The sequence below is a fragment of the Bos indicus genome, chromosome 2 (assembly GCF_029378745.1).
Source record: "Bos indicus isolate NIAB-ARS_2022 breed Sahiwal x Tharparkar chromosome 2, NIAB-ARS_B.indTharparkar_mat_pri_1.0, whole genome shotgun sequence".
Taxonomy (NCBI): Eukaryota; Metazoa; Chordata; class Mammalia; order Artiodactyla; family Bovidae; genus Bos; species Bos indicus.
This window is the reverse complement of record NC_091761.1, coordinates 131573058-131599481: the sequence shown is the minus strand read 5'-3', so window position 1 is coordinate 131599481 and position 26424 is coordinate 131573058. Positions and strand designations below refer to the sequence as shown.

The following is a 26424-nucleotide window of genomic DNA, read 5'->3' as shown; positions in this document are numbered from 1 at the left end:
AGAAAGATTTCCCCTCCAATAAAAACCCAGTAATTTAAAGGAAGACACGAATAAAAATTTGTGATTGGAGACAAAAGATATTTTTAAAAGAATCATTAAATTGGACCTGTTTGTTAAAAAACAAAATAAAACTGGAGTCCCAAAAAAATGGTGACAGAAAGGATCTTTCCCTGTTATAAAACAAAGTGAAACTGCCAGTGGTGAGAAAATGAAGTTTTTTCAAAAAGGGAAAATACCGTAAAACACTGGCTTTGAATATTCCAGAAATACTTGCAGCAAGGTTGTCAAAGTTTCAGCCCGAAGTTTGGAAAGAGCAGCATGTCAAGATTGAGACTCAGATTGTTAGTTCAACTTTTAAAATTTAAATTTTGATTTATCAGTGATGTCTTTGTTCTTCCCAACAGAAAAAACATTTTGACCAAAAAGGCATAAATTTCAAATGTTCAAATTTGACATTTTTGTGTCTCTGCTTTACACTCTACTTGAATGAGTCTATGATAATTTTTAAAATCCTGAGATTTAGTCTAACCAGCTAGCATAGCTGTCTCTTTATCCAAAGTAGTTAGCATCTCCAACATTAGGAACAAGGGCAGAGCTGTATATGACATCATACGCATTTTTTCCAGAATGTATTTTTAAGTACTTGGTATTTTTAGTAGTTTGTTATGGTTTTATAGCAAAAACTAGTTATTTTTTCTTTCTGTCATAGGTAGGGCAATGTGTAACTTGCAAAGGATACCATTAATTTATGGCCCCAAAAGATGTTTTACCTTTTTTTCAATGCCTTTCTTATTGAATCCTCAGAAAAGTGGAAAGTAAAAGCTGCTAAATCTCCTATTTGTTATCTGTCAAAAGAGAAGCCTGAGACTTCAGGGCATCCTAGGGAAAACACAACAATTAAAAAAAAAATTTGAACTACACAACAGTGGAGAAACACGGATGGGCAAACCATGATCTACAGTTAAGGATTGTAGTGCAATTTTGTATGTGGCTATGACTAGGGTTCGCTTCTGTCGTGTCCGACTCTGTGCGACCCCATGGACTGCAGCCTACCAGGCTCCTCCGTCCATGGGACTTTCCAGGCAAGAGTACTGGAGTGGGTTGCCATTGCCTTCTCCTTATGACTAGGGTTGTAGAATGTGATAGAAAGAGAACTTTGGACACAGGGAGGACAGGCCCCAGATGATCCAGGAAGAATGCTGGGGGCTTTATCTTTCCTTTAATTAATCCTCAAAACAACCTTACTGAGGTGGATGGTGTTTACAGATGAGGAAACAACCCAGGCAGGGTTGCATTAAAGACTCTATATTTTTCCAATTCCAATACTCCAATGAATATCCACTATACCATTTTCCCAAGTGTAGAATAGAGACTTCTGGTGGTGATAGAGAATATATTTGGGAAATCACTGCCTTCCAAAAAAACCCGGTTTGTGAGTCTCAGCGCTGACGCTTGCTAGGTACAAAACTTCTGTGGCATTTAGATCCCTACTGTTGAAAGCAAGCAGTACCAACTTACATATGTACCAGAGGGCTAGTGCAAAGACTGAATTAGATGACACCAAGTCATGCAGATGTAGAAAGGGCTTAGTATTTTTGTATTACAGACGAGAAAGCAAAGCCTAAATGTTTTCATGACATTGTACAGGAGACAGTGATCAAGACCATCCCCAAGAAAAAGAAATGCAAAAGGGCAAAATGCTTGTCTGAGGAGGTCTTAAAATAGCTGAGAAAAGAAGAGAAGATAAAAGCAAGGGAGAAAAGGAAGGATACACCCATTTGAATGCAGAGTTCCAAATAATAGCAGGGAGAGATAAGAAAGCCTTCCTCAGTGATCAAGGCAAAGAAATAGAGGAGAACAATAGAATGGGAAAGACTAGAGATCTCTTCAAGAAAATTAGAGATACCAAGGGAACATTTCATGCAAAGATGGGCTCTATTTCTAGGACAGAATTGGTATGGACTTAACAGAAGAAAAAGATATTAAGAATAGGTGGCAAGAACACATAGAACTGTACAAAAAAGATCTTCACGACCCAGATAATCACAATGGTGTGATCACTCACCTAGAGCCAGACAGCCTGGAATGGGAAGTCAAGTGGGCCTTAAGAAGCATCACTGTCAGTCTTATGGACTCTGTGGGAGAGGGAGAGGGTGGGAAGATTTGGGAGAATAGCAGTGAAACATGTATAATATCATGTATGAAATGAGTCGCCAGTCCAGGTTCGATGCACGGTACTGGATGCTTGGGGCTGGTGCACTGGGACGACCCAGAGAGAGGGTATGGGGAGGGAGGAGGGAGGAGGGTTCAGGATAGGGAACACAGGTATACCTGTGGCAGATTCATTTCAATATTTGGCAAAACTAATACAATATTGTAAAGTTTAAAAATAAAATAAAATTTAAAAAAAATAAAAAAAAAAAGCATCACTATGAACAAAGCTAGTGTAGGTGATGGAATTCCAGTTGAACTATTTCAAATCCTGAAAGATAATGCTGTGAAAGTGCTGCACTCGATGCCAGCAAATTTGGAAAACTCAGCAGTGGCCCCAGGACTGGAAAAGGTCAGTTTTCATTCCAATCCCAAAGAATGTTCAAACTACCACACAATTGCACTCATCTCACATGCCAGCAAAGTAATGCTCAAAATTCTCCAAGCCAGGCTTCAACAGTACATGAACCGTGAACTTCCAGATGTTCAAGCTGGATGTATAAAAGGCAGAGGAACCAGAGATCAAATTGCCAACATCCGTTGGATCATCCAAAAAGCTAAAGAGTTCCAGAAAAACATCTGGTTTATTGACTACACCAAAGCCTTTGACTGTGTGGATCACAACAAACTGTGGAAAACTAGACCACCTTATCTACCTCCTGAGAAATCTGAATGCAGGTTAAGAAGCAACAGTTAGAACTGGACATGGAACAACAGACTGGTTCCAAATTGGGAAAGGAGTACGTCAAGGCTGTATATTGTCACCCTGCTTATTTAACTTATATGCAGAGTACATCATGAGAAACGCTGGGCTGGAAGAAGCAGAAGCCGGAATCAAGATTGCTGGGAGAAATATCAATAACCTCAGATATGCAGATGACACCACCCTTATGGCAGAAAGCGAAGAACTAAAGAGCCTCTTGATGAAAGTGAAAGAGGAGAGTGAAAAAGCTCGCTTAAAGCTCAACATTCAGAAAACTTAAGATCATGGCATGTGGTCCCATCACTTCATGGCAAATAGATGGGGAAACAATGGAAACAGTGACAGACTTTATTTCTGAGGGGCTCCAAAATCACTGCAGATGGTGATTTCAGCCATGAAATTAAAAGACGCTTACTCCTTGGAAGGAAAGTTATGATCAACCTAGACACCATATTAAAAAGCAGAGACATTACTTTGCCAACAAAGGTCCGTCTAGTCAAAGGTATGGTTTTTCCAGTAGTCATGTATGGATGTGAGGGTTGGACTGTGAAGAAAGCTGAGTGCCGAAGAATTGATGCTTTTGAACTGTGGTGTTGGAGAAGATTCTTGAGAGTCCCTTGGACTGCAAGGAGATCCAACCAGTCCATCCTAAAGGATTCAGTCCTGAATATTCATTGGAAGGACTGATGCTGAAGTTGAAACGCCAATAATTTGGCCACCTGATGCGAAGAACTGACTCACTGGAAAAGACCCTGATGCTTGGCAATTTGAGGGCAGGAGAAGGGGATGACAGAGGATGAGACGGTTGGATGGTATCACTGACTCGATGGACATGAGTTTGAGCAAGCTCCAGGAGTTGGTGATGGACAGGGAAGCCTGGTGTGCTGCAGTCCCTGGGGTTGCAAAGAGTCAGACACGACTAAGCGAATGAACTGAACTGAAATGTTTTACAAATAGCAGTTATTTTTAATTAGCTTTTGGTGAAGAGCTTTGTAAACTGGCAGGGATACAAAGTGTTCCTTAGGCGGTAGTTCTCAAACTTCAGTGTGCCTGAGAGCTTGTTAAACGTTTCTTGGGCTCCTTCCATTCCTTCAGATTCTGATTTAGTAGGTTAGGGTCTGTGTATGGGCATTTCTGACGTGCTCACAGTTGATACTGATTCTGCCAGTCTAAGGTCCATACTTTCAATGACCTTAATCTTAGATATGGGCTTCCCTGGTGGCTCAGCAGTAAAGAATCTGCCTGCAATGCAGGAGACCTGGGTTTGATCCCTGGGTCAGGAAGATCCTTTGGAGGGGGGCCCACTCTAAGTACTCCTGCCTGTAAAATCTAATGGACAGAGGAGCCTGGTGGGCTACAGTCCATAGAGTCACACAGAGTCAGACACGACTGAAGTGCCTGAACAATGGCAGCAGCAGCAACCTTAAACTGCTTTCCAAAGAGCCAGAAGCTAGTCCAGTCCGCCGTGTTGCTAAATTTTGGGGCTGTGGATCATTAAATGATGAAAAACTACTGCCATTCTTAAGTGAGAACTTATTTTTAAAAAAAGAAAGCAAGCAGACGCACAAACCAGTGATGGTAGGTCTCCAGCAAATGCTACTGAATTGATAGTATAAGGCAATTTTCAAAAAGTACTTTTCATCCTTTAGTCCAGAAAGTGTTTGTCTGGATTAATTTGTCATAAGTCATGTTCAAATTCTACTTTTGCGTGTGAGAATGAACTCTCACCATCCCTGGCACTCTTGCTTCATTTTTCAAATATACCCTGCATCTCCTTTGCACTCATGATTTTGTCTACTTGAACCCATCCCATAACGGTTTAATTCTTTAGACTTCTCAGTTTAAAATTCTCTTCCTAAAGGAAGCATACCCCAAGCCCCTGGTTTATACAGGGCGCCCATTACCTGCTTCCATAGCTCTGTATTTTCAAAACATGTGCCATTTGTGATGCCACACTTGTGTGTCCAACCAACACCTTGCAGTTGAAAAATATGTTTTAAAAACTTGAAAATATAAGTTGTTCTCTAAACTATTTGGCAGATCAGGTTATTTTCACTATTCCACAGTGATCTCATATTAGAGTCACCTAGGTAACTTAAAAACAAAACGATGCCAAGGTTTCATCTCCAGAAATTCAGAAACAACTGCCCTGAGGTTGAGTCCCAAGATTTGTACTTTTGAAAACTCCCAGGTGAATCTACCATGCAGCAGTGCTGAGCCACAGCACTCGACGTTCTAGGAAGCAGTTAGATAGGAGTGCTGGTGGAGGTTTGCCAAAGATGGTTTCCTAGGACCTGGTCAGAAGACATATTATCAGTAAGAGGTAAATGTAACAGAAGAGTCAGAAAGGAAATCACTGCTAGAACAAGTTCAAGTGTTGGATAGTCATTTGTTTAGAAAATTTCAGAAAATCTTGATAGTCTTATTGTTGTTCAGTCATGTCCAACCCCATGGACCACAGCCCGCTAGGCTTCCCTGTTCTTCACCATCTCCTGGAGCTTGCTCAAATTCATGTCCATTGAGTCGGTGATGCCATCCAACCATCTCGTCTTCTGTCATTCCCTTCTCCCTTGCCCTCAATCTTTCCCCGCATCAGGGTCTTTTCCAGTGAGCTGGGTCTTCACATCAGGTGGCCAAAGTACTGGAGCTTCAGTGTGAGCATCAGTCCTTGCAGTGAATATTCAGGGTTGATCTCCTGGTTTGATCTTGCAGTCCAAGGGATTCAAGAGTCTTCTCTGGCATCACAGTTTGAAAGCATCAATTCTTCGGTGCTCAGCCTTCTTTATGGTCCAACTCTCACATCCATACATGACTCTTACTTCTTCAAAAAGTTTAGTAATATCGTATTTCACCAAGACTTAATGCATTGTTAAGCTTGGGAAACAGTATTGAAAGTGATTCTGGATGTGCTCAGATGGTTGGCATGAGTAAACACTTTTTTTTTGGTTGTGCTGGGTCTTCGCTGCTGCTCAGAGGCTCTTTGGCGAGAGGGGCTACCCTTCGTCGCAGTGCACGGGCTTCTCACTGCAGTGGCTCCTCTTGTTGCAGAGCACAGGCTCAAGGCAGAGGGCTCCAGTAACCGTGGCGCACGGGCTTTAGTTGCTCCATGGCATACGGAGTCTTCCCAGACCAGGGATCGAACCCATGTCCCCTGCATCAGCAGGCGGGCTCTTATCCTCCGTACCACACCAGGGAAGTCCGAGAGTAAACTCTTTTTAGTGAGGACAGTGGGGGCCCATACAAGTGAGACTGGACAAATTGCCAGTGAACAGCAGTGTTAGCATTAGAACACAAATATCCCAACGCCAGTCAACATCTCTTGTCTACTATGGCTTTCAACTTCTTTCTGTACAACCTCTTGCTACCCACCCAGCTAACATTTCCTTTTTTTTTTTTTTTCCCAGTTGACTCCTCTGATAGCCTAATTTGTTTAACCCTTTCATGTTTACTGGATAAATCTAAGATTTTACATTTACCTCAAAGTACTGCTTTGGCTGCATCTCATCAAGTTTCAGTATGCAGTACTTTCACTGTCAGTTAACTTCTGGTTACTTAGTTCCCATTATTATTATTTAACTGAGTTAGTCATCTAGGCAACATTTTAACACTGTTCTGTATGGTACACTTCAATAGACTTTCTGAATATTGCTAGCTAAGGGAAAGTTAAATCATCATCACAGGGAGAGAGGGAGTATTTTCAGTCCTTTCTTCCTGCTATGTACAATGAGCAAAAACATAATTATAGTATCTATAGGATGGAGTCTTCTGAGTACCAGAAAAAATGAGGCAGTATTTTAAAAAAGCCATAGGGTTCCTGTGAAACTAGAAAGATCTCACCTTCAGTAAAAAGAGTTTAAAGTGCCAGCAAAACAAGAAGCAGAGACACACCAGTAGTAATGAGCTCACCCAACGCCCAGATCTTGGTTTCTAAATACCATTCCCTTAAAAGAAACCAAGGCTCCTAGAAGGAATGGCTGATTCTATAGGTAGCGGTTTCTTGAACTGTCACAAAGTGCTCTAAAATGCACTTACTGTAGATGAAGAAACGTCAAAGAAACATGAATCAACCTAAAAGTGCTCCCAAGGCCAAAGCTGGAATAACCTATGTGACCAAATAATGTGGTTTTGGATTATAACTCAAAATATAAAATAAATATACATGAATCTGAATTGATAGTGACTAGCTTCCAAACAGACCAGAGTAAGAAAAGGGGAAAAGAAACCTAACTTTGGAGTGGAGACCTGGCAAACACCACCATAACCACATAGTTAGGGTGAAACATCACCAGTGATGTCATGGGAGCATCACATACCCCCTGTTACGATATGAGAAGGGCACTTCACTTACAAAGTCTTTTTATCCCAAACTCATTACCTTAGTCTAATCATGTGGTGCTGGAGAAGACTCTTGAGAGTCCCTTGGACTGCAAGGAGATCCAACCAGTCCATCCTAAAGGAAATCAACCCTGAATATTCATTGGAAGGACTGATGCTGAAACTGAAACTCCAATACTTTGGCCACCTGATGAGAAGAGCTGACTCACTGGAAAAGACCCTGATGCTGGGAAAGATTGAGGGCAGGAGGAGAAGGGGGCGACAGAGGATGAGATGGTTGGATGGCATCACCGACTCAACAGACATGAGTGTGAGGAAACTCAGGGAGATAGTGATGGACAGGGAAGCCTGGCGTGCTACAATTCTTGGGGTTGCAACGAGTTGGATACAACTTATTGACTGAACAACAATCAGGAGAAAAACACCAGACAAACCCAACTGAGGAACATTCTACAAAATACCTGAGCAGTGACGTCAAGGTCATGACATACAAGGAAAGATTAAAAAACTATCAGAGGCCAGAGGACACCAAGAATACGTGATGACTAAACACGATGTGCTATCCTGGATTGCATCCAGGAGAAAAAGGACAAAAAGGGCTGTTTTGTTCAGTCGCTCAGTCATGTCCGACTCTTCCCGACCCCATGAATCGCAGCACGCCAGGCCTCCCTGTCCATCACCAACTCCCGGAGTTCACTCAAACTCACATCTATCGAGTCAGTGATGCCATCCAGCCATCTCATCCTCTGTCGTTCTCTTCTCCTCCTGCCCCCAATCCCTCCCAGCATCAGAGTCTTTTCCAATGAGTCAACTCTTCGCATGAGGTGGCCAAAGTACTCGAGTTTCAGCTTTAGTATCATTCCTTCCAAAGAAATCCCAGGGCTGATCTCCTTCAGAATGGCCTGGTTGGATCTCCTTGCAGTCCAAGGGACTCTCAAGAGTCTTCTCCAACACCACAGTTCAAAAGCATCATTTCTTCGGTGCTCAGCTTTCTTCACAGTCCAACTCTCACATCCATACATGACCACTGGAAAAACCAGAGCCTTGACTAGATGAACCTTTGTTGGCAAAGTGATGTCTCTGCTTTTGAATATGCTATCTAGGTTGGTCATAACTTTCCTTCCAAGGAGTAAGCGTCTTTTAATTTCACTGCAATCACCATCTGCAGTGATTTTGGCAGTAGTGAAACCCAAGGTCTAGAGTTTAGTTCACAGCAAAGTACCAATGCTGGCTTCTTAGTTCTGATAAAGGTCCACTGGTAATGTAAGTGAAAGTCATTCAGTCGTGTCCAACTCTTTGTGAGCAAATGGATTGTACAGTTCATGGAATTCTCCAGGCCAGAGAATACTGGAGTGGGTAGCTGTTCCCTTCTCTAGATCTTCCCAAACCAGGGATCGAACCCAGGTCTCAAGCATTGTAGGTGGATTCTTTACCCGCTGAGCCACAAGGGAAGCCCCTGCTAATGGAAGACATTAATGATAACAGGGAATTAGATGAAAGGTACATGGGAATCTACTAGATTTGAAACTCTTCTATAAGCCTAAATTTATTTCAAATAATATATTCATTTTTTAAAAAAAACCTTGGCACGTGGTTTCTTTGACATAGGACTTCAGGATTTGGTAACACACAATGATGTCTTTTTGGGCATGGGGTGGGTGGTAATCCTAACACTAACAGGTAATCACTTTCCCTCTGAGGGATACCTGTGGCATCTGCAGCTAGTGAGCACATACTGGATCTCTCCGTAAACTGCTAGAGGATGTTGAGACTTATGGAGCTCAAGTGTATTGAATAGGAAAGGTAATCATCTATAAGACTAATAAATTGGGACTAGTGAGTAGAAAAGTGAAAGTGAAGTCATTCAGTCATGTCCGACTCTTTGCAACCCCATGGACTGTCTCCTACCAGGCTCCTCCATCCACAGGATTTTCCAGGCCAAGAGTACTGGAGTGGGTTGCGTTTCCTTCTCCAGGGGATCTTCCCAACCCAGGGATCAAACCCAGGTTTCCCGCATTGCAGACACTTAACCGTCTGAGGCACCAGGGAAGTTCTAGTGAGTAGGAGGGGCTCCATTTCAAGGCGTTTTTTACTCCTTAATGAGTAATTTTACTCTCATGACAAGTAAGTAGCCTCAAGCTGTTCAGGAAATCAATCACCATGTCCAAATGTGCCTCATTGGAGAGGACAAATAAAACCTGAAATGTCAGGGTATGCTGTAGTAGCCTCTAATTCATGCGGGAATTCCAACCCTAAGGACAAATGACTCAGGTAGCACTGAATGAGAGGTCTAAAGGACCAGAGCCCAGTTGCCCATGCTAGGATGCCTGGTAGGCTGCAGTCCATGGGGTGGCTAAGAGTCAGGCACGACTAAGCGACTTCACTTTCACTTTTCACTTTCACGCATTGGAGAAGGAAATGGCAACCCACTCCAGTGTTCTTGTCTGCAGAATCCCAGGGAAAGAGGGGCCTAGAGGGCTGCCGTTTATGGGGTCGCACAGAGTTGGACACGACTGAAGCGACTTAGCAGCACATCAAACTGTCAGGTTCCTGATGTTGCAAACACTTGTGAGGTTTGATCATCTGCTAAAATGCTGGATTGAAGGTCAAAACACACAGCAATACAATGTATGATTTCATCCATGTGAATCCACAGAAAGAGTAAGTGGCTCCCAGGGGCTGAGGAGAGTAGAGAATGAGGAGAGACGACTCAAGGATTACAGGTTCCTTTTTGGCTTGAGGAAAATATTCTGAAATCAGAGTAGTGACGGCTGCACAGTGGTGAACACAGTAAATTTCGTGTGGCTTTAGAAAGTCGTTCACTTTCGGCTACACCGGGTCTTTGTCCCCGATTGGGGTTCTAGTTAGGTTGAGCGGCGGCCCTCTTTCACTGTGGGGCACGGGCTTCTCATTGCAGTGGCTTCTCTTGCTGCAGAGCGCGGGCTCTAGGCTGCGCGGGCTTCAGGACTTGTGGCTCCCAAGCCCTGGAGCACAGGTTCAGGGGTTGTGGCCCACAGGCCGAGCTGCCCTGTGGCACGCGGAACCTTCCCGGACCAGGGTCTGAACCCATTTCCCCTGCACTGGCAGGCGGATTCTTTGTCACTGGACCAACAGGGAAGTCCTGGGTGTATTTTATAGTATGTGAACTATATCTCAGTTAGAAAAAAAAGGAACGCAAAAATGCTCCTCTCTTCAAAATGGGGAATGAAGGAGTGCATAAAGGCCAATAGCATGGTGAAAATTGAAAAACTGGGTCCCCTTTTTTTTTTAAAGAATAAAACTTAGGGAGTTCTCTGGCAGTCTAATGGTTAGGATTCTGCACGCTCACTCTATGCCAGGGTTCAGTCCCTGGTCGGGGGACTGAGCGCTGCAAACTGCACGGCACAGCCAAAAAGAAAATTAAAAAAAAAAAAAAAAAGAACAAAACGTAAGTAATGAAACCACAGAATTACATCCACTAACCTAAGACTATTTTTTCTAGCTTAGAATCCTTTTGACTGGAATGGAGCCACTTGAAAGAAAAAATGTCAAAAAACCCATGATGATAATTTGTTTGAAGAGCGTTTCTAGAACAGATACAACTATCTTTGGGCTAATAATTGTAAATAACCTACAGTGTATTTTGAAATGTTAAGAAAAGACAAAAACCAAATCAAAGATCTGCCAGCATAACAAAGGCAGACACTTCTTAGTGGGTCAGTATGCTGATGTAACATGTAAAATTCTAGCTTTCATTTTCCATAAAAAATGTGAGTTTCCATGAGAGTAAAGACTGTCTTATTCAGTTATACTTCTTGCACTTAGAACAGAGTAGATGCTCAATAAATATTTACTGAATGAAACAAGTTCATGATGCAGCTATGAACTGGCTTGTTGGTTTTCGCAAGAACTAAAATGAGTTTATTTTGAAAACTGGCATCATGTTCTTTTGCTACAAAGGGAAAAAAACTCATTTAAACTTAATGAAACACTGTAAGTTAGCTGGTTTGAATACAGGCATAGCTCACCTTCAGTGAACTTAATGGACCTCGTCCCAAAGTGAAGGAGCTTTAAAGCGGAAGCTGCAGGCGACTCAGCGCTGCCATGTCATCTATCACGTTAAACCAAACACCGCCAAACCTCCCTTTCAAGTAAGAAAACTGCAGAGAGAGGAAGAGTCATGACGGTGTTTCTGCACTTCAGCTGGTCCAACTGTGGATCAGTTATCCCACTCTGCTCATATTTTGCCATTAGTAACCTTGCTAACCCATCTAACATTCTGTATATAAAGCAACAAGTTACCCAGAAGTTACTTTGGAGTCTTCTCATCACAGTTCATGTTACAGATGAGACTGCAGATACTTATTTCTGTTATTGTACTACAGATGTTTATATAGCTGAAGCTTTTTTCAACCCTTGAATTATTTTCTCCCTGATATTCTTCTCTTTCCTCCAATCCTGACACTTGTCCGCATCTGAAGTACTGATGAACAGGTTATCACTGCTACCCGAAGTTCCTTCCTGGCTAGACCCCTGCAAACAACAGCCACTGATTTCCAGAAGGCAGTCCCCGCCTTGCTTCCCCAGCCCCACCCCCACGCCCTGTGAGTGCTGCCAACACCTAGAACTACATCACAGTCAGGAGATTTCTGGCTCAGAATCCTCTGCACTTTGGTTCTGGCAGCTGTTAAAACTCAAAATAACATAGAATCGAGTTGCTTCTTCCAATGGAGGGCTCCCAGGCAGAGCCTGCGGTCAGACCCTGAACGAGCTTTTCAGGCTCCGTCTCTTATGACAGCGGCTGTCACCTGCCTGTCACAGGACTTTCAGGACTTGGTTCTTGGAGAACAGCCTTCGGCCACTTCACAGGGGGCTCTGGGGGCTCACGGAGGGGGATCCTGTGTTGTGTTCAACTACATCCTGAGAGAGAGAGCTTTTTACTGCTATGGAACATGTTGTTCTTGTGCATTACATGTCTCGCCAAGTCTCTTAACGTGAGCATTTCTTCAGAGATGGAAGCCAGAAGAACTCTGGTTATTCAGACACAAAATACAAGGCTGCGTATTTGGGAGCAGCTGGCTTTCTTCATAAATACATTTGTAGGGTGATGGCCTACAAACAATTGAAATGGAAAGCCACTTGTAGAGACAACAACTTCATCAAAGGGGAAAAGAAACGACACACACACACAAAACAAAGCACAGCACAGCACTCCAATACCTGTCAGAGAAACAAAGGCCCAAACCACAGTCCACTTTATACTCACCAGAATGGCTTGCATGAATCTGAAGCTGGGGTAAATGTGATTTTCACACGTGGTATTGGTTTGGTTTTAAACCACATGCTCACTTATTTTAAGAAGCGTAATGTAACTTTGGTTTCTTTAAAGGACATCTTTGGGTTTCTTAAGCACTGGAGGCAGTGATGATTTTAAAAGTCACTGGTATTGGTGGTTTCAAACGGAAGTGCTGTCCCTAACCCAAATGCATGCAGTGGGACACTCGGGGACTTAAAGTAGTGCTGCTGGGTCTGTTTCTACCAAGGATGTATTTTTGGTTGGTGTTGGAAAGAAGCATCCCTTGGGCTTCAGAGAAGCTCCCCTACCCAAGCATGAGTGTCCCCCTTTGCCCACAAAGTAGCTTGCCTTTTCCAAATGCAGACACATAGACACACACACTCTCCCCCGCCAAGCCCTCAGAAGCGATCCGGATTAGACAACACGTAGCCAGACGGCACCTCCCAGAGATGGGCGCACACGCAGCAGCTGTCAAAAGGAGAAGTCACTTTACTTTCTTTTAAACTTGCAATGTTTGCCTTTATTTTGTTCTTTATATTTTGAAAGTGAAAAGAAATAGTACTGAGTCAATTTCTTTTTGTTTTGTTTTTTTTTAAATATTTGTTCTATGTATTTACAAGCCTTAAAGTTGCTCTAAAGATTTCAAAAGTATTAAGAGTACTTTTCCCAGGGTAGCACTTTTTTTTTTGAACAATTCTTGGAGTTCTCTGGTCCACAGCATTTCTTTCTGTTCCAAGGTTATGTATGTTTTGATTACTATTGTGATTTTTTTATTTTCTGAAGCAAGCTGAGAGGCAGGCAGAAAGATCTGATGCCAAAAAAAAAAAAAATCTTTCTTACCTTGTTCACCCCAAACCTTCTCAAATCTGGACTAAATACTATGCTTTAAAACAAACGTGAGGTGCATCTGAAGGGGAGGGAAATTTATTTCTCTGCTTTTCTATTATACAAGTTGTTTACAGAAACTGCAAATTAAAAAATTACACTGGCATTTGCAGTCCTTAAAATAAATTAAAAGTTCTCAACTTTTTTTTTTGTTTTTTTTTTTTGCTAAACAGATGTGTTTTTTTTTAAAGTATGAGTCCTCATTTAAAAAGAAAAGATTAAAACAGAAAATATTTTCTATAAATAATACATGTATTTTGGTTTTAGTGCTCCCGCCCTCAGGTTTGAAGTTTACTTTTTTTCCAGTACCTTTTTCCTCCATGATCACCTTTTTTTTTCCTCTTTCCCCTTTCCCACTCGTGCACACGTGGGGGTTTCTGCGAGAATTGGCCTTGCTGCACTGTGATTGGCGAAGACGTGAAACTTTTTAAAAAAATACTTAAATTGTTTCTTTTCTTTCGTTTTGTGTATTTGAAGTTTTAGTTATCCTCAGACTCCTCTTCTGCTTCCCGCAGCCATGTGAAGAACGCCGTGACAGACTTCAGGGCCACACCCTTCCCATTCTGCTCTGCCGGGTCCTTGCTGCTCTCCCACTTGTAGAAGGCATCCTCAGAGATCACCTCCTCGTCATACAGGCAATCAAAAAACATCCGTAGCAAATCTGCAAGGAGGCGAAAGGAAACCATTGGTTTGGGGGCACTGTGGCTGTGAGGAGGCCACATTCCCATCCAGTGCAGGGAAGGAATTCCTGTGCAGGACGCCCCGTCAGGGCCAGGGCACCCGTGAGACTTCATCACACCCCCTCCTGACAGCCTAAGAGAAAAGCCACTTGTCTAAAGAATGCGAAAGGAGTCAGGCAGTCGGAACTAGTTCTTATTCCTATTATTTTATTCAACTTGAACTGTTTTCTGATATTACTGAGCTGTTTGATGTTACACAGTTTTCAACCTAAACACTTAAAAGTATAAGAATAATTCTTTAAACTTTCCTTTTGATACATTTTCTTTGAGATTTTACAATAAAACCGTCTAATTTTTACAAATTTTGGGAGGAAAAGGCAGAATGGACTTTCTCCCCTCTAATGTCGCTGTCAAAACGAAGAGAGTAATAATTCATATGAAAAACATGAGTAGAAACTATCTTGTCTGGATTTTATCCAGTGAAATGACAGCCATTATTTTCAGTGCCCAGATGATCTGGGCAATTTTAGTCCTCTGTTTTACAGTCATCATGGAAACTTAGCTTATATTATTGTTTTAAAAAGGACAGATTTATAGACAAAATATCTCTTCAGTTACACTCCAAGGACTGTTCCAATCCCTCCCTTTATATCCCAAAGGGACTTAACAACACTAGCCAAGAAGAAAAACTTTGCAGAAGTCACAACCTAAGGAAATGCCAAAAAATTACTTCAGTGCTATCTCTGAAATAGCCATATACTTACTGTCCACTTTCAGAAGTTTCAACTGAATTTTCAAGATTTAATATGATTCAATTAATTTACCAGATCACTAACACTTGGGTGTTCGGGTTACCTTATTTGTCTGGTTAGCCAGAATTAACTATAACTCTTAACCGAAAATTAGTCTAAAATGCCTTCATGTCTTTGCTGGCTATCTGAGGACTCTGACAAGGATCACCCTCTTTCATTATTAAGGCCTGGGTCCAAGAAGGTGAAAAGCTGTACCACACGGACGCTAAGGCTGCCTGCCCTGGACCCGCACTGCGCAACAGGGCAGCCGCTGACCATAGGGGTTGCTGACACTTAACATTCTAGGCTCAGTTCCTTAGTCACAGTAGCCACACTTAGGTGCTTGACTGACACGAGTGGTTCATGGCTGTCATGCGCTGCCTGACAGATACATTTCCATCCTGGCAGAGATTCTTATAAGACAGACGTGCCGGAGAATGAGGATTCAATCTCCTCAGATAATATGAATAATATAAACTAGTCTTCTTGTCATTTTCTCATCAAAGTCAACCACTTAAAAACATTCATGTTTATCAAAGTTACAGGCTGAGTTTTGTCACTCAGGATGCTGCTATTGCCCACTGTTTAAAGTCCATCAAACCGTCTCTCGAGTGTTGCCCTGGATAAGCCTCACCCTTCAGCTGGGTTAACTGTAGCAAGAGGGAGACTTACTGGCAGGTTGATCAAGTTTTACTATTGATGCTTGTAGTGCATAAAGTGCTTGCAGTTCCTTCTCTGTATCTGAGTCTAGGTACTTGAGTAAGATCGGCACTCTCTGCTTGATAACAGCAGTGTCCACTCGGAAGGTCGAACAGTCGGCTGGAAGAGACAGAAGAACTGAGCATTAACACACACAGCTGTTTTCAGTTTTCTGAATCAGTAAGACATACATGACCCTGCAAGGAATTTTGAAACGCCAAATTTTCTAAAATTCCAATTAAAAACAAAACAGCTCTGCTGGATCTGTTGTAACACTGCTGCTGTTTTATGTTTTGGTTGTCTGGTCATGAGGCATGTGGGATCCTAGCTCCCCAGTCAGGCGTCGAATCCACACCCCCTGCACTGGAGGGCGAAGTCCCGACCACTGGACCACCAGGAGAATCCATGAAATTCTTCCCGAAACAAACAAACAAACAAAAGTATGGAGGGGGATGGATTTAGAGTGCTGGGCTCCCTCAAGACTAGTGCACTCGGTTCTTTATCTTTAATCATAATTAAACAGGGACAGCAGTCTCATGACATTCCAAACCATAAAAACATTAAAAAGGAAACTGAAGAGAAATTAAACAGAGAGTTCATTTAAATCTCTTAAGAAGGGTAAAAGAATTAGAACCGTTGTATCATTACTAGCAGTTGTTGCTACTGTTCAGTCATTCAGTCCTGTCTGACTCCCTTTCGACCCCATGGACTGTAGCCTGCCAGGCTCCTCTGTCCATGGAATCCTCCAGGAAAGAATACTGGAATAGGTTGCTACTCCTTCTCCAGGGGATCTTCCCAACCCAGGGATCGAGCCCACGTCTCCTGCACGGGTAGGCAGGAGGCCTGAGCCACCAGGGAAGCGCCATCATCAGCAGGATGAGGACCAGCTGTGACAGCGGCAACCACCATCGGGTGTTTGATGGAAAATCTTGAATTATGAAGCTATCTCTATAATGATTCTGAACAACTTTTCAGCTGATACATTTTTTTTTTTCTATTTCAGTGACAAAAATGTGGACTTTAATCCAAGACCAAGTGGATGATCTCATGAAGTATTAGTAAAAACTACGTGCAGCTTGGACCATTTAGAGTCTCCACTAATCTGACTCCTGTCTATGTAATTCATAAACATTCAATAATATTGTCTTATCGGGTCAACATAAAACAGGAGAAATAATTGGTATTTTCTTTCCCCACACATGAATTTACATAAAGTGGCTTTTCTTTTGAGATTAGTGACACTGGACAAGAATATTCAAATTGTTCATTTTAACTCATGAATGGAAGGCAGGGGAGCCTTTGAATGTGGGAGGTGAGAAGTAAAGGAAAAGTCCACACAGCAAACAGCCTCAGGAGCAGGCGCCAGCTTCCCACTGAACTGCGGAACAGAAGGCCCCCAGCAGCTCTCACATCTGGGCTCGCTGCAGGCAGAGCAGCTATCTGCGCCCGCGGCCCAAGAAGCCAGGCCTGGCAGACAGAAATGGCATTCACTTGGCACAGGAACTGAGCCTTACAGTGCAACTGTTAAAGGTGATATAAACTCTGACCCACGTCGTCAGCAGCTGACATACGGGGGATTTTCAGATGTTGCCTTCAGAAATACTACTTACCTATAATAGCTGCTTTACAGACGGCTGTCATTAAAGCTCTAAGGAATGTAGGTGAACTCATCTGGCTTTCATCTAGATTAGCCTGCAATCCAAAGTAAATAGAATAGTTAAAGGTACCCTTGGCACACCAGAGGTATTATTTTCCCCTAAACCAGGCTTCATCTTGCACTAAGGGCACACGAGATCGCGTTCAACTTTTTAGTAGAAATTAGTCTTCTGATTCACCAGGAAATACTGGGACCATCGCCAGTTCTCCCTGAAAGTGCGCCATGTAGCAGTGCTCTGCTTCCGGGGAGCTGACCACTCCGTATCCTTTATTCATTCAGTTAAACAGTGCTGCGAACGATACACATCCGAAGCGCAACTGTTTAAAAGCATCTTCCCTTTTCAATAAATAAGCCATCTTACGATGGTCTATCCAAATCTACAAAGCTGAAAGAACAACTACTCCTCAACTACAGAGATTTTAAGGCCGACTTTGCTCAGGAGTATGCAACTACGTTTAGCTGTGCTAACACTGCTTTTTCATCTTAATTTTATTGTGAATTAGAGGCTAATGTCCAGAATTACCTCAAATAAACACCTCAGGTACTGCTGAGATAACTGTTCCTCTTTTCTGAGGATGGCAAAAACACATATTCAGAGGTAAGTTAAATAGAGTAAATAAGGTGGAGACCTTATTTTTTTAGTTTACTTCTCTTAAGATCTTATCTTTTTGCTATAAAATACTACACTAAACCAGATAAGCAAAAGAAGAAAACACACAAACGCAGCCATTTTCTAGGCATTTCAAATATTTTCCAGAGTTTATGTTCCTTATGCCTCTGAACAGAATTAATGCTTATCTCAGCTTCTTTTAATAGCTTAGAATACCATAGCACAGCACAGTATTTTCTACTGAGTCATTTTTAAAATAACTGGCTAGGAAAAATTAAAAATGCCATTTAAAAAGGTATGTGTTAGAAAGCTAAGAATTTCAAAGATATTTAGAGATCAGTTTAATGTTTATGAATTTTAGAACTGATGTAGATTAATGAGTATCTCTCTCTTTGCTGAATACCTAACCTCACATTATCACTTGGGAGGAACTGGTGGTTTCTTGAAAGCAGAGTTAAGAGGGGTTAACAAGTCAGATGGCTAGCTCTACAGGATACTGGCAGAGCTGAACACAGAGGGCCAGGCCACCTTTTGCTACTGATCTCGTCCCACAGGACGAGAAACATGTGGTGATATTGCTAATAGCTAAGGCTGAGAATAACGTGGGGTAAGAGCTACGTAGAAAAGATTTCATAATGGTTTATGTTTTATATGGTTTATGCTCGTGTACCTCTTTAAATAACATACAGGCTGAAGCCAAGGCTGGCCTAGCCCTGGAAATTACTTCTGCAAAGTCTGAACAATTATTTTTGAATAAATGAGAGAATAAAAACACACCATTACTCTTCGGCTCAACAATACTTTATAAACAGGTTTTAGAGCTATTTCAGCTGAGTATAAAATCCCCAAAGGATCAGATTTCAAGCAGAGTCGGAGAAAAACAAATTCAGTTCAGTTCAGTTGCTCAGTCATGTTCAACTCTGCGACCCCATGAATCACAGCATGCCAGGCCTCCCTGTCCATCACCAACAGCTAGATGTAATTACTGATAGATGATAACACTTCGAAACCATGTGACTGTCTCTTCCATTTCAAAGAAACGAACTGTGTATCTTTTCTACCAAATAAAGCCAGACACTGTAATTCTAGTATTCAAGAACAGAAAAGACATGAAGAAAAGTATCAAGAACACTAAAGATGAAGCAAAGATATTAACAAAAATGTGCAAGAACCGTAAGGAAAATGGGTCTGCTAACTGGAAACGATAAGCCAAGTGAGATTACTGTGTGGTAGGATCAGACCCACAGCAACAAGCACCTTCGATGCACTGTGCGCTCGGTGACCACGGTGACGTTTTTGTTTCCTTGATCCTTTTTCAAAATTCACCTTTATTAGGTATCATTTACATTCATTAAAATTTACCCTTTGTCTTATTTTTAAGGAGAATAACTGTTGGTCTGGGATAAGCTAAATAAAGACTACTATTTAAAAAAGTAGGCCCCAACGTGGATGAAGAGGTGAAAACAGCATCATTTGGCAATATATGAGAAATAAAAGACCAAACTGCTGAAATGAAAGAGAATAATGTTCAGTATGCAAATATTGACCTGACTTCTAAAACATAAAAGAAGGTATCTGAGGTCAATAATATACCAGAAAGCCTGATACTAATTCTATCCTAAAATCTACAACAAACTATCATATGAATGGTTTTAAAGTCTTACAGAGGAAAGAGATGGTTATGCTAAGAATAAATAAGGACAAAGAAAACCAACTCGTGCTAAACTACCCTCCTCTCCTTTTCTGATATGATCACCATATGGCAGCCCCAATGGATAGAGCTTTAACTTTTCCAGAGTTTAGCAAGACATCTGACAAATTATAATAGGTATTCCCTTGTAATAATAAACAAGTTAACAGCTGAAATGTCCACCGGGATGGCAATGAGATCTGGTCCTAAAAAGTATGCTGCTTTGTCCGTGGTCCTACTCTACTCACACACTTTGCCCATAACTTGAGTGAGTGCAAAGTTGACATAGTAATCAAATGCAAAGTGAAAAAGATACAGAGTGAAAAAGATGGCAAGCAAAATGGATGACCAAATTAGAATCCAAAATGTACTGACAAGACTTCTAAAAAAGTGTCTAATTTAAGAAGGTAAATCTACATAGAACTAAATGTTTAAAACACTATTTTGGCTCAAAAATCAAATGTATAAGTTTGGCATGGAAGAAATGACTGACCTGTAGAACATAAATGAGTGAACACTACAAGACTGAATGGACTGGTCTGGGTTCACTGTGGTGAGTCTGCCAGAAGCACAGGTTAAAGAAGAAAACAAAGAACGCCGAAGCACCACCGAACTCTGTGCTGCTGCGCCACTGCAGACGAGCATGCTCAGTGCACACGTGCCACTCTGAGAGGCGTGTTCCAAATGCAGGTTATGTTTGTATGAGGATAACCAGACCAGGGCCTGGATACCAAGTTTTTAAGAAGGAATGAAAGAACCTGGAGGAGGAGTCAGGAATATATCCTATTGGCTATTATAAATTACTTAAAAAATATTCCCAATTAGGTGAGGTGATAGACTGTCCCAAAGACAGGAGGGAAAATAGGTTAAAAAAATTATAAGAAGCTTCATTATTTCTCAACGCCTGGAAATGGTTAAAGAAACAACAACCCATTAGAAGAACTACAAAACAAGAGTTATACAAGATGGAGAGAACTAGATTAGCCCCCTATGGCTTTCTTTCAACTGGGATTAGTATATGATTCCATGAAAATGTGCACAAAAAAAACACATCTACATAAACAAAAGTTAATATTTAAAGGAATACAATAATAAGTTAATACAGACATGATCAATGGACTCTACAACACAAGATTTTAAGGTATGTTATGAAAAGGTAAGCCAGCACATTTCATAATAATTACGTATTGCTTATTAATTTTATCCAAGATAGTATCTAAAATGTGAGAACATGAGAAAGAAATGCATATTTTTGATGGTAAAATGTCGTGTATGGACTAAACTAATGAGAGACCCAGAAAAATGGCTTATGTTGTGAATATTTTTACTTGACTTTATAAAAGACTAAGAATCTTTAGTCTTTATACCTCTACCCAGTCAAAGATCTGTTCATCATTTGCCTTGTCCTCAATAATGAGTTTCTCGAGTCGCTTATACAGCTCTTCGGCAGAGAGTTCTTTCTTCAAAAGTGCTTCGGAGGAACAGGAACTGTCAGACTCTAAAAAGTCCAACTTCTGAAACATACAAAGTTAAACATATGAAAATAATTCAATATTATCACCCTGTGAAGAAAACAAAGTCATGGGCCATCTCTTCTATTTCACGTGGAAGCACAATGATTAGCAGAAGCCGTTCTGTACTTATGGTTCTGGAAGATTCTAAACGCATTATTCTTCTGAACATACCATTTGTTTTATACTGAGTATCTCTGATTCTTCTTAAAAACACGCTTACTTTTCTTCCAAAACATTCTGAGCTTCAGTCTTCATTTTCAATATGTCTGATCCACAATATTAGACTCAAGTGTACAGTACAGTGATCTGACTTCTGTATATACTGTGAAATGACCACCACGGTAAGCCCAGTCATTCTCTGTCACCTTACAAAGTCAGTACAATGCTACTGACTGTACTCTCCAAGCTGCACATTACACACTCCCATAACCTGCTTATTTGGTAACTGGAAGTTTGCACCTCTTGACCCCCCCTTCACCTACTTCACCTCTCCAAGCCCTCTGCTCTGGCAACCACCTACCCCTTCGCTCTGTCTATGGGTTTTTATTTGTTCTGTGGCTCCCATGTGCAAGTGAAACCAGGCGGTGTTTGTCTTTCTCTTTGCTTATTTCACTTAACCTCATACCTGTGGGTGCTTCGGTCTTGCTCTCAGCTGTGACACAGCTCTAAGGCAGGGCAGGTGCACCAGCAAGGCAGCCTATGATTAACATCACTATCGCCACAGAGCAGCTGTCCAAAACTCTGTACCTTTAGTTTTGGCAAGTCCTTCAAACACCTCCTGACCATGCTGAACCCAAGTGTGAAAAATGATGCCATGACTGTTTAACTCTTTGGTGAGTATTAAAAAAATTCAATAATCAAAGTGATATTTCATTTTCTAGGGTATAAGACCATGAGGTATGTAAGTATGCTTTGCTTTATACAGCTTCTCCATGCAAAACCCATAACGATTAAAATACTCAACATTATTTACAAATTTTTCTCTAATATCATAGAAGACTCATATATATTCCTGTATCCTCCTTGGATCCACAAATCAAAAATTACCTGGAATTCTGTGAAAAAAATTCATTGTTTTAATTATCTTTTGTACCACCTTTAAATAACATATTCCTATAAAGCTTCAGAAACATTATTCAGTATCACAATTTTTCTGATTCAACATTGATAAATGCGTTAACTATCACATTTCAATATACATACAAAATCACAAGATGATGGCCATAAGTTCTTTTAAGAACAGGCAACTGATTTTTCATAACCTGAAACACTCTCCAAATTTGTTTCAACATTACTTTAGATGTTAGGATACCTATACAGAATACCTCTTTAACCTACCCTACACCTACACAGACAATTGGAGGTCTGAGAGCAACGAACATTAATAGCAAACTTAAACATTAATTACACTGCTCCTAAATAAAAAAAATCTAAAAATGTGAAAGTGAGTCTTTACCATGGCTTAACGAAGTCAGAAATATCAATAACCTCAGATATGCAGATGACACCACCCTTATGGCAGAAAGTGAAGAGGAACTAAAAAGCCTCTTGATGAAAGTGAAAGTGGAGAGTGAAAAAGTTGGCTTTAAGCTCAACATTCAGAAAACAAAGATCATGGCATCTGGTCCCATTACTTCATGGTTAATAGATGGGGAAACGGTGGAAACAGTGTCAGACTTTATTTTTTTGGGCTCCAAAATCACTGCAGATGGTGACTGCAGCCATGAAATTAAAAGACGCTTACTCCTTGGAAGGAAAGTTATGACCAACCTAGATAGCATATTGAAAAGCAGAGACAAAAAGGTTCGTCTAGTCAAGGCTATGGTTTTTCCTGTGGTCATGTATGGATGTGAGAGTTGGACTGTGAAGAAGCCTGAGCGCCGAAGAATTGATGCTTTTGAACTGTGGTGTTGGAGAAGACTCTTGAGAGTCCCTTGGACTGCAAGGAGATCCAACCAGTCCATTCTGAAGGAGATCAGCCCTGGGATTTCTTTGGAAGGAATGATGCTAAAGCTGAAACTCCAGTACTTTGGCCACCTCATGCGAAGAGTTGATTCACTGGAAAAGACTCTGATGCTGGGAGGGATTGGGGGCAGGAGGAGAAGGGGACGACAGAGGATGAGATGGCTGGATGGCATCACTGACTCGATGGACGTTAAGTCTCAGTGAACTCCGGGAGTTGGTGATGGACAGGGAGGCCTGGCGTGCTGCAGTTCATGGGGTCACAAAGAGTCGGACACGACTGAGCGACTGAACTGAACTGAACTGAACTGAATGAAGTCAGCGGTGAGCTGTGAAGTTTAGCTTGTTCACTGGAGAGAAACATTTATCCCTCAGAATCCCTGTGTTTCTGTGCAAGCCATCTAATCTTCCTAGAACCTAGGAAGGCTGGGCTTCAAATTTATGGATCAGCTCATCACTATCTCTTATAGAATGTACTAGGGTTCCCAGAAAAAGGGCATTACATCAGCCATTTTAGAAGAAAGCTAAAAGTCAAGGTAAGGATGGCCAAGTTTTCTGAGGCCTCATTTTTCTGTTTTCTAAACATTTTTATAAATAACAACATTATGCATAGTTGACTGAGTTCCTCTCTATGCTCAGTGCTTCTTAAACATTCTTTTTTAATCCTCATATAAGTTCTGTAAGACAGATATTATAATAAGCATTTCATAGGTAAGGAATCTGAAGCTTAGAGAAATCAAGTAATTTTAAAGTCTTAAGTGGGAGAAAACTGGAATCTGAACCCAGGTTTATCTGACTTCAAATAAGGGGGCCACACGTTTTCCTTTCTCTTGTACACAATCCTAAAAGCACAAACGCTGGGCCTCACGGGAATTCCATGAGAAATCATCCTTATGCAGCTGCTTTCGTAAGTTATATCTTTATTCAATGTATGCCCATTAACACGTATTTATTATTTTATGGATTTGCCTTTTAAATCATCATCATTCAGTAAACAGAAAGGAGTTATAAATGGAAAACAAAGCACTGCTGATCTGTATTTATCTGTGGGTCCCCTTTGCCAGTTACCTCCATTTCTTCGCATGGCTGCGGGTTATCTCCTAGTGTCCCTTTGCTTCAACCTGAAAGGCTCAGTTTAGGACGGCAGGTCTAACTAACTTAGTCTTTATCTGGCAATGTCTTCATATCTTCCTCACTTTTGTAGGAAACATTGCAGATATATTAACAGTCTTTAAATTCTAGAACTTTAAGTATATCATTCCAATGTCTCCCACTATCATAGTTTCTGATGAGAAACTGGCTGTTAATTTTATTGAGGCTTCTTTGTATGCGATGAGTCACTTTTCTTCTTGATGCTTTCGATATTTCTTCTTTGTTTTTGTCTTTGAAAAGTTTCACTGAATCTTGTGAAACCAAGTTTATCCTGCTTGGAGTTTGCTGAAATTCATTTGGGAAATTTTCAACCATTATTTCTTTAAATATTTTCTTCTGTCCCTTTCTCTCTTCTCTGGGGCTCTGTTATGATATACCGACATGCTTGATACTGTCCCCTAAGTCCTTAGACTCTTCATTTTTCTTGATTCTTTTTTCTTTCTGCTCCTCAAACTGAGTAATTTCTTCTTTTAAAGCCTTTTATATATTAAATGGATTAATTTTTCAATATGTATTATAATTAAAAGCTTTTTAAAAAATAAACTATAGGGACACTTTTAAAAACTCAATGATATTCAGTTTCATGTAACAATGCCAGAAATTTCATTGGGAAAACAATTAATAAAAGGTGTATCTGCAAATATTAAAGATGGATTTTCATCATAGTAAATCAGTGTTGAATCAGTGATTCCTGACTGAGCAATTTCAACTGTGCTGCTTTATCTAAATCAATCACTGATTGATTCGTCTGTTCAAACCTGCTACTGAAACATTCTAGTTAATTTTTCATTTCGGCTGTTGTCACTTTTCAGTTTCTATTTGGTTCCTTTTTATAATTTCTACCTCTTTACTGGTATTCCCAGCTTGTTCAGTTCATCATTTTGATTTCCTTTATCTCTTCCTCCATGGTTTTCTTTAGTAACTGGAGCACAGGTAAAGCCCTTGTCTAGTAAGCCCAGTGTCTGGGCTTCCCCAGGGATGCTTTCTGCCAGTTTCTTTTTTCCCTTTGAAAGAGCTGTATTTTCCTGTTTCTTTGCATACTTTACAATTTTTTGTTGAAAACCAGACCTTGCAATGTACTAAGTCTTGACATCAGATTCTCTCTTTTACCTAGGAACTGCTGATGTTGTAGTTATGTGTTAATTTAGTGACTTTCTGACCAGGACCATATTCCTTCTTTTGTGTGGTTACTGAAATCTCTGATCCACTATCTCCGCTGTCAGCCAGTGACTTTTCAGAAATCTCAGTGACCATCTGGATCCGAGGAGAAAGAGAGAGGTATGGCGGAGACTCAGATGTGTTCAGTTTAAGCTTCTGTAACAGACCCCGTCTGAGAAGCCGCTTCAGAATGAGAGGTGGAAACAACATCCAGGTCCTGAGATGGGTCCCTGGTGAAGTGGTAGGCAGATTAACAGACACAGCACCAGTCTTTGCAGGACAAGGTCGTTATTGCTCAATCTGGCACCAGAAAGACAGAACGACTGTCCTTTCAGCTATCTACCACAGAGCTGGAGGCTGCTAGGTCTCTAGGCAAAATTCCAAAATCCCTGAAATTTACCACACTCTTTTTCCATCAAGCATTGTCCTGGTTCTGGTAGTGCATTTGTTCCACTCGACTCCATAATTTCAAAATAGCTGTTACTAACTGTCCCAGCTCAACAGCTGTTTCAGCAGAGGGGCTAACTCTGGATCTTCTCATTTCTTCATCTTTTCTACATCCATACATTGGTTTTATAATTTTAAATTAACCTTATATTCCTGTGACAAACCTACCTGGTTATGATGTATCGTGTTTTTTGTTGTTGTTAGATGTGACTTGTCCAAATTTTGTTGACAACAAATTTAGTCAACAAAATTTTCTCTATGTTAATTAGGAATTAGTCTATAGTTCTCTTTTCTTGAAATGCCTTTGTTTAGTCTTGTTATCAATGTAATGCTGGCCTCATAGAATGAGTTGGAAAACGGTCTCTCCTGTTCAAGCTTTGGAAGAATTAGTATGAAAGTTTTGCAAAACCGGCATTACTTTTTCCTTTAACGTCTGGTAGAACTCATCAGTGAACTCATCCGAGCCTGGAGTGTTTTTTGTGCGGACATTTTTAACTACTAAAATTTCTTTCATACTCATGTTATCTGTTTTTCTTCTTGCTCTATTAGCTTTTTCTTGCTCAAGAAATTTACTCATTTCAACTAAGTTGATGTGTTTATGTTATTACGTGTAGAATATGTACAATGTCACCTCTCTCATTCTTTTTATTAGAAA

General features: G+C 40.9%; 1 protein-coding gene across 20 annotated transcripts in view; it reads right to left on the bottom strand.

The window, feature by feature from the left end:
- Nucleotides 1–13094: 13094 nt before the first annotated feature.
- EIF4G3 (eukaryotic translation initiation factor 4 gamma 3) overlaps nucleotides 13095–26424 on the bottom strand; it is a 354405-nt gene continuing 341075 nt past the window's right edge. For all 20 annotated transcript variants that reach the window (XM_070777387.1, XM_070777392.1, XM_070777394.1 and 17 more), the window contains 4 exons: nucleotides 20904–21050; nucleotides 17190–17271; nucleotides 15553–15699; nucleotides 13095–14070 (listed from right to left, as the gene is read on the bottom strand). In XM_070777387.1, coding sequence (XP_070633488.1) covers nucleotides 13889–14070; nucleotides 15553–15699; nucleotides 17190–17271; nucleotides 20904–21050 — 558 coding nt within the window. In that variant the 3' untranslated portion in view covers nucleotides 13095–13888. The remainder of the gene's footprint in view (nucleotides 14071–15552; nucleotides 15700–17189; nucleotides 17272–20903; nucleotides 21051–26424) is intronic.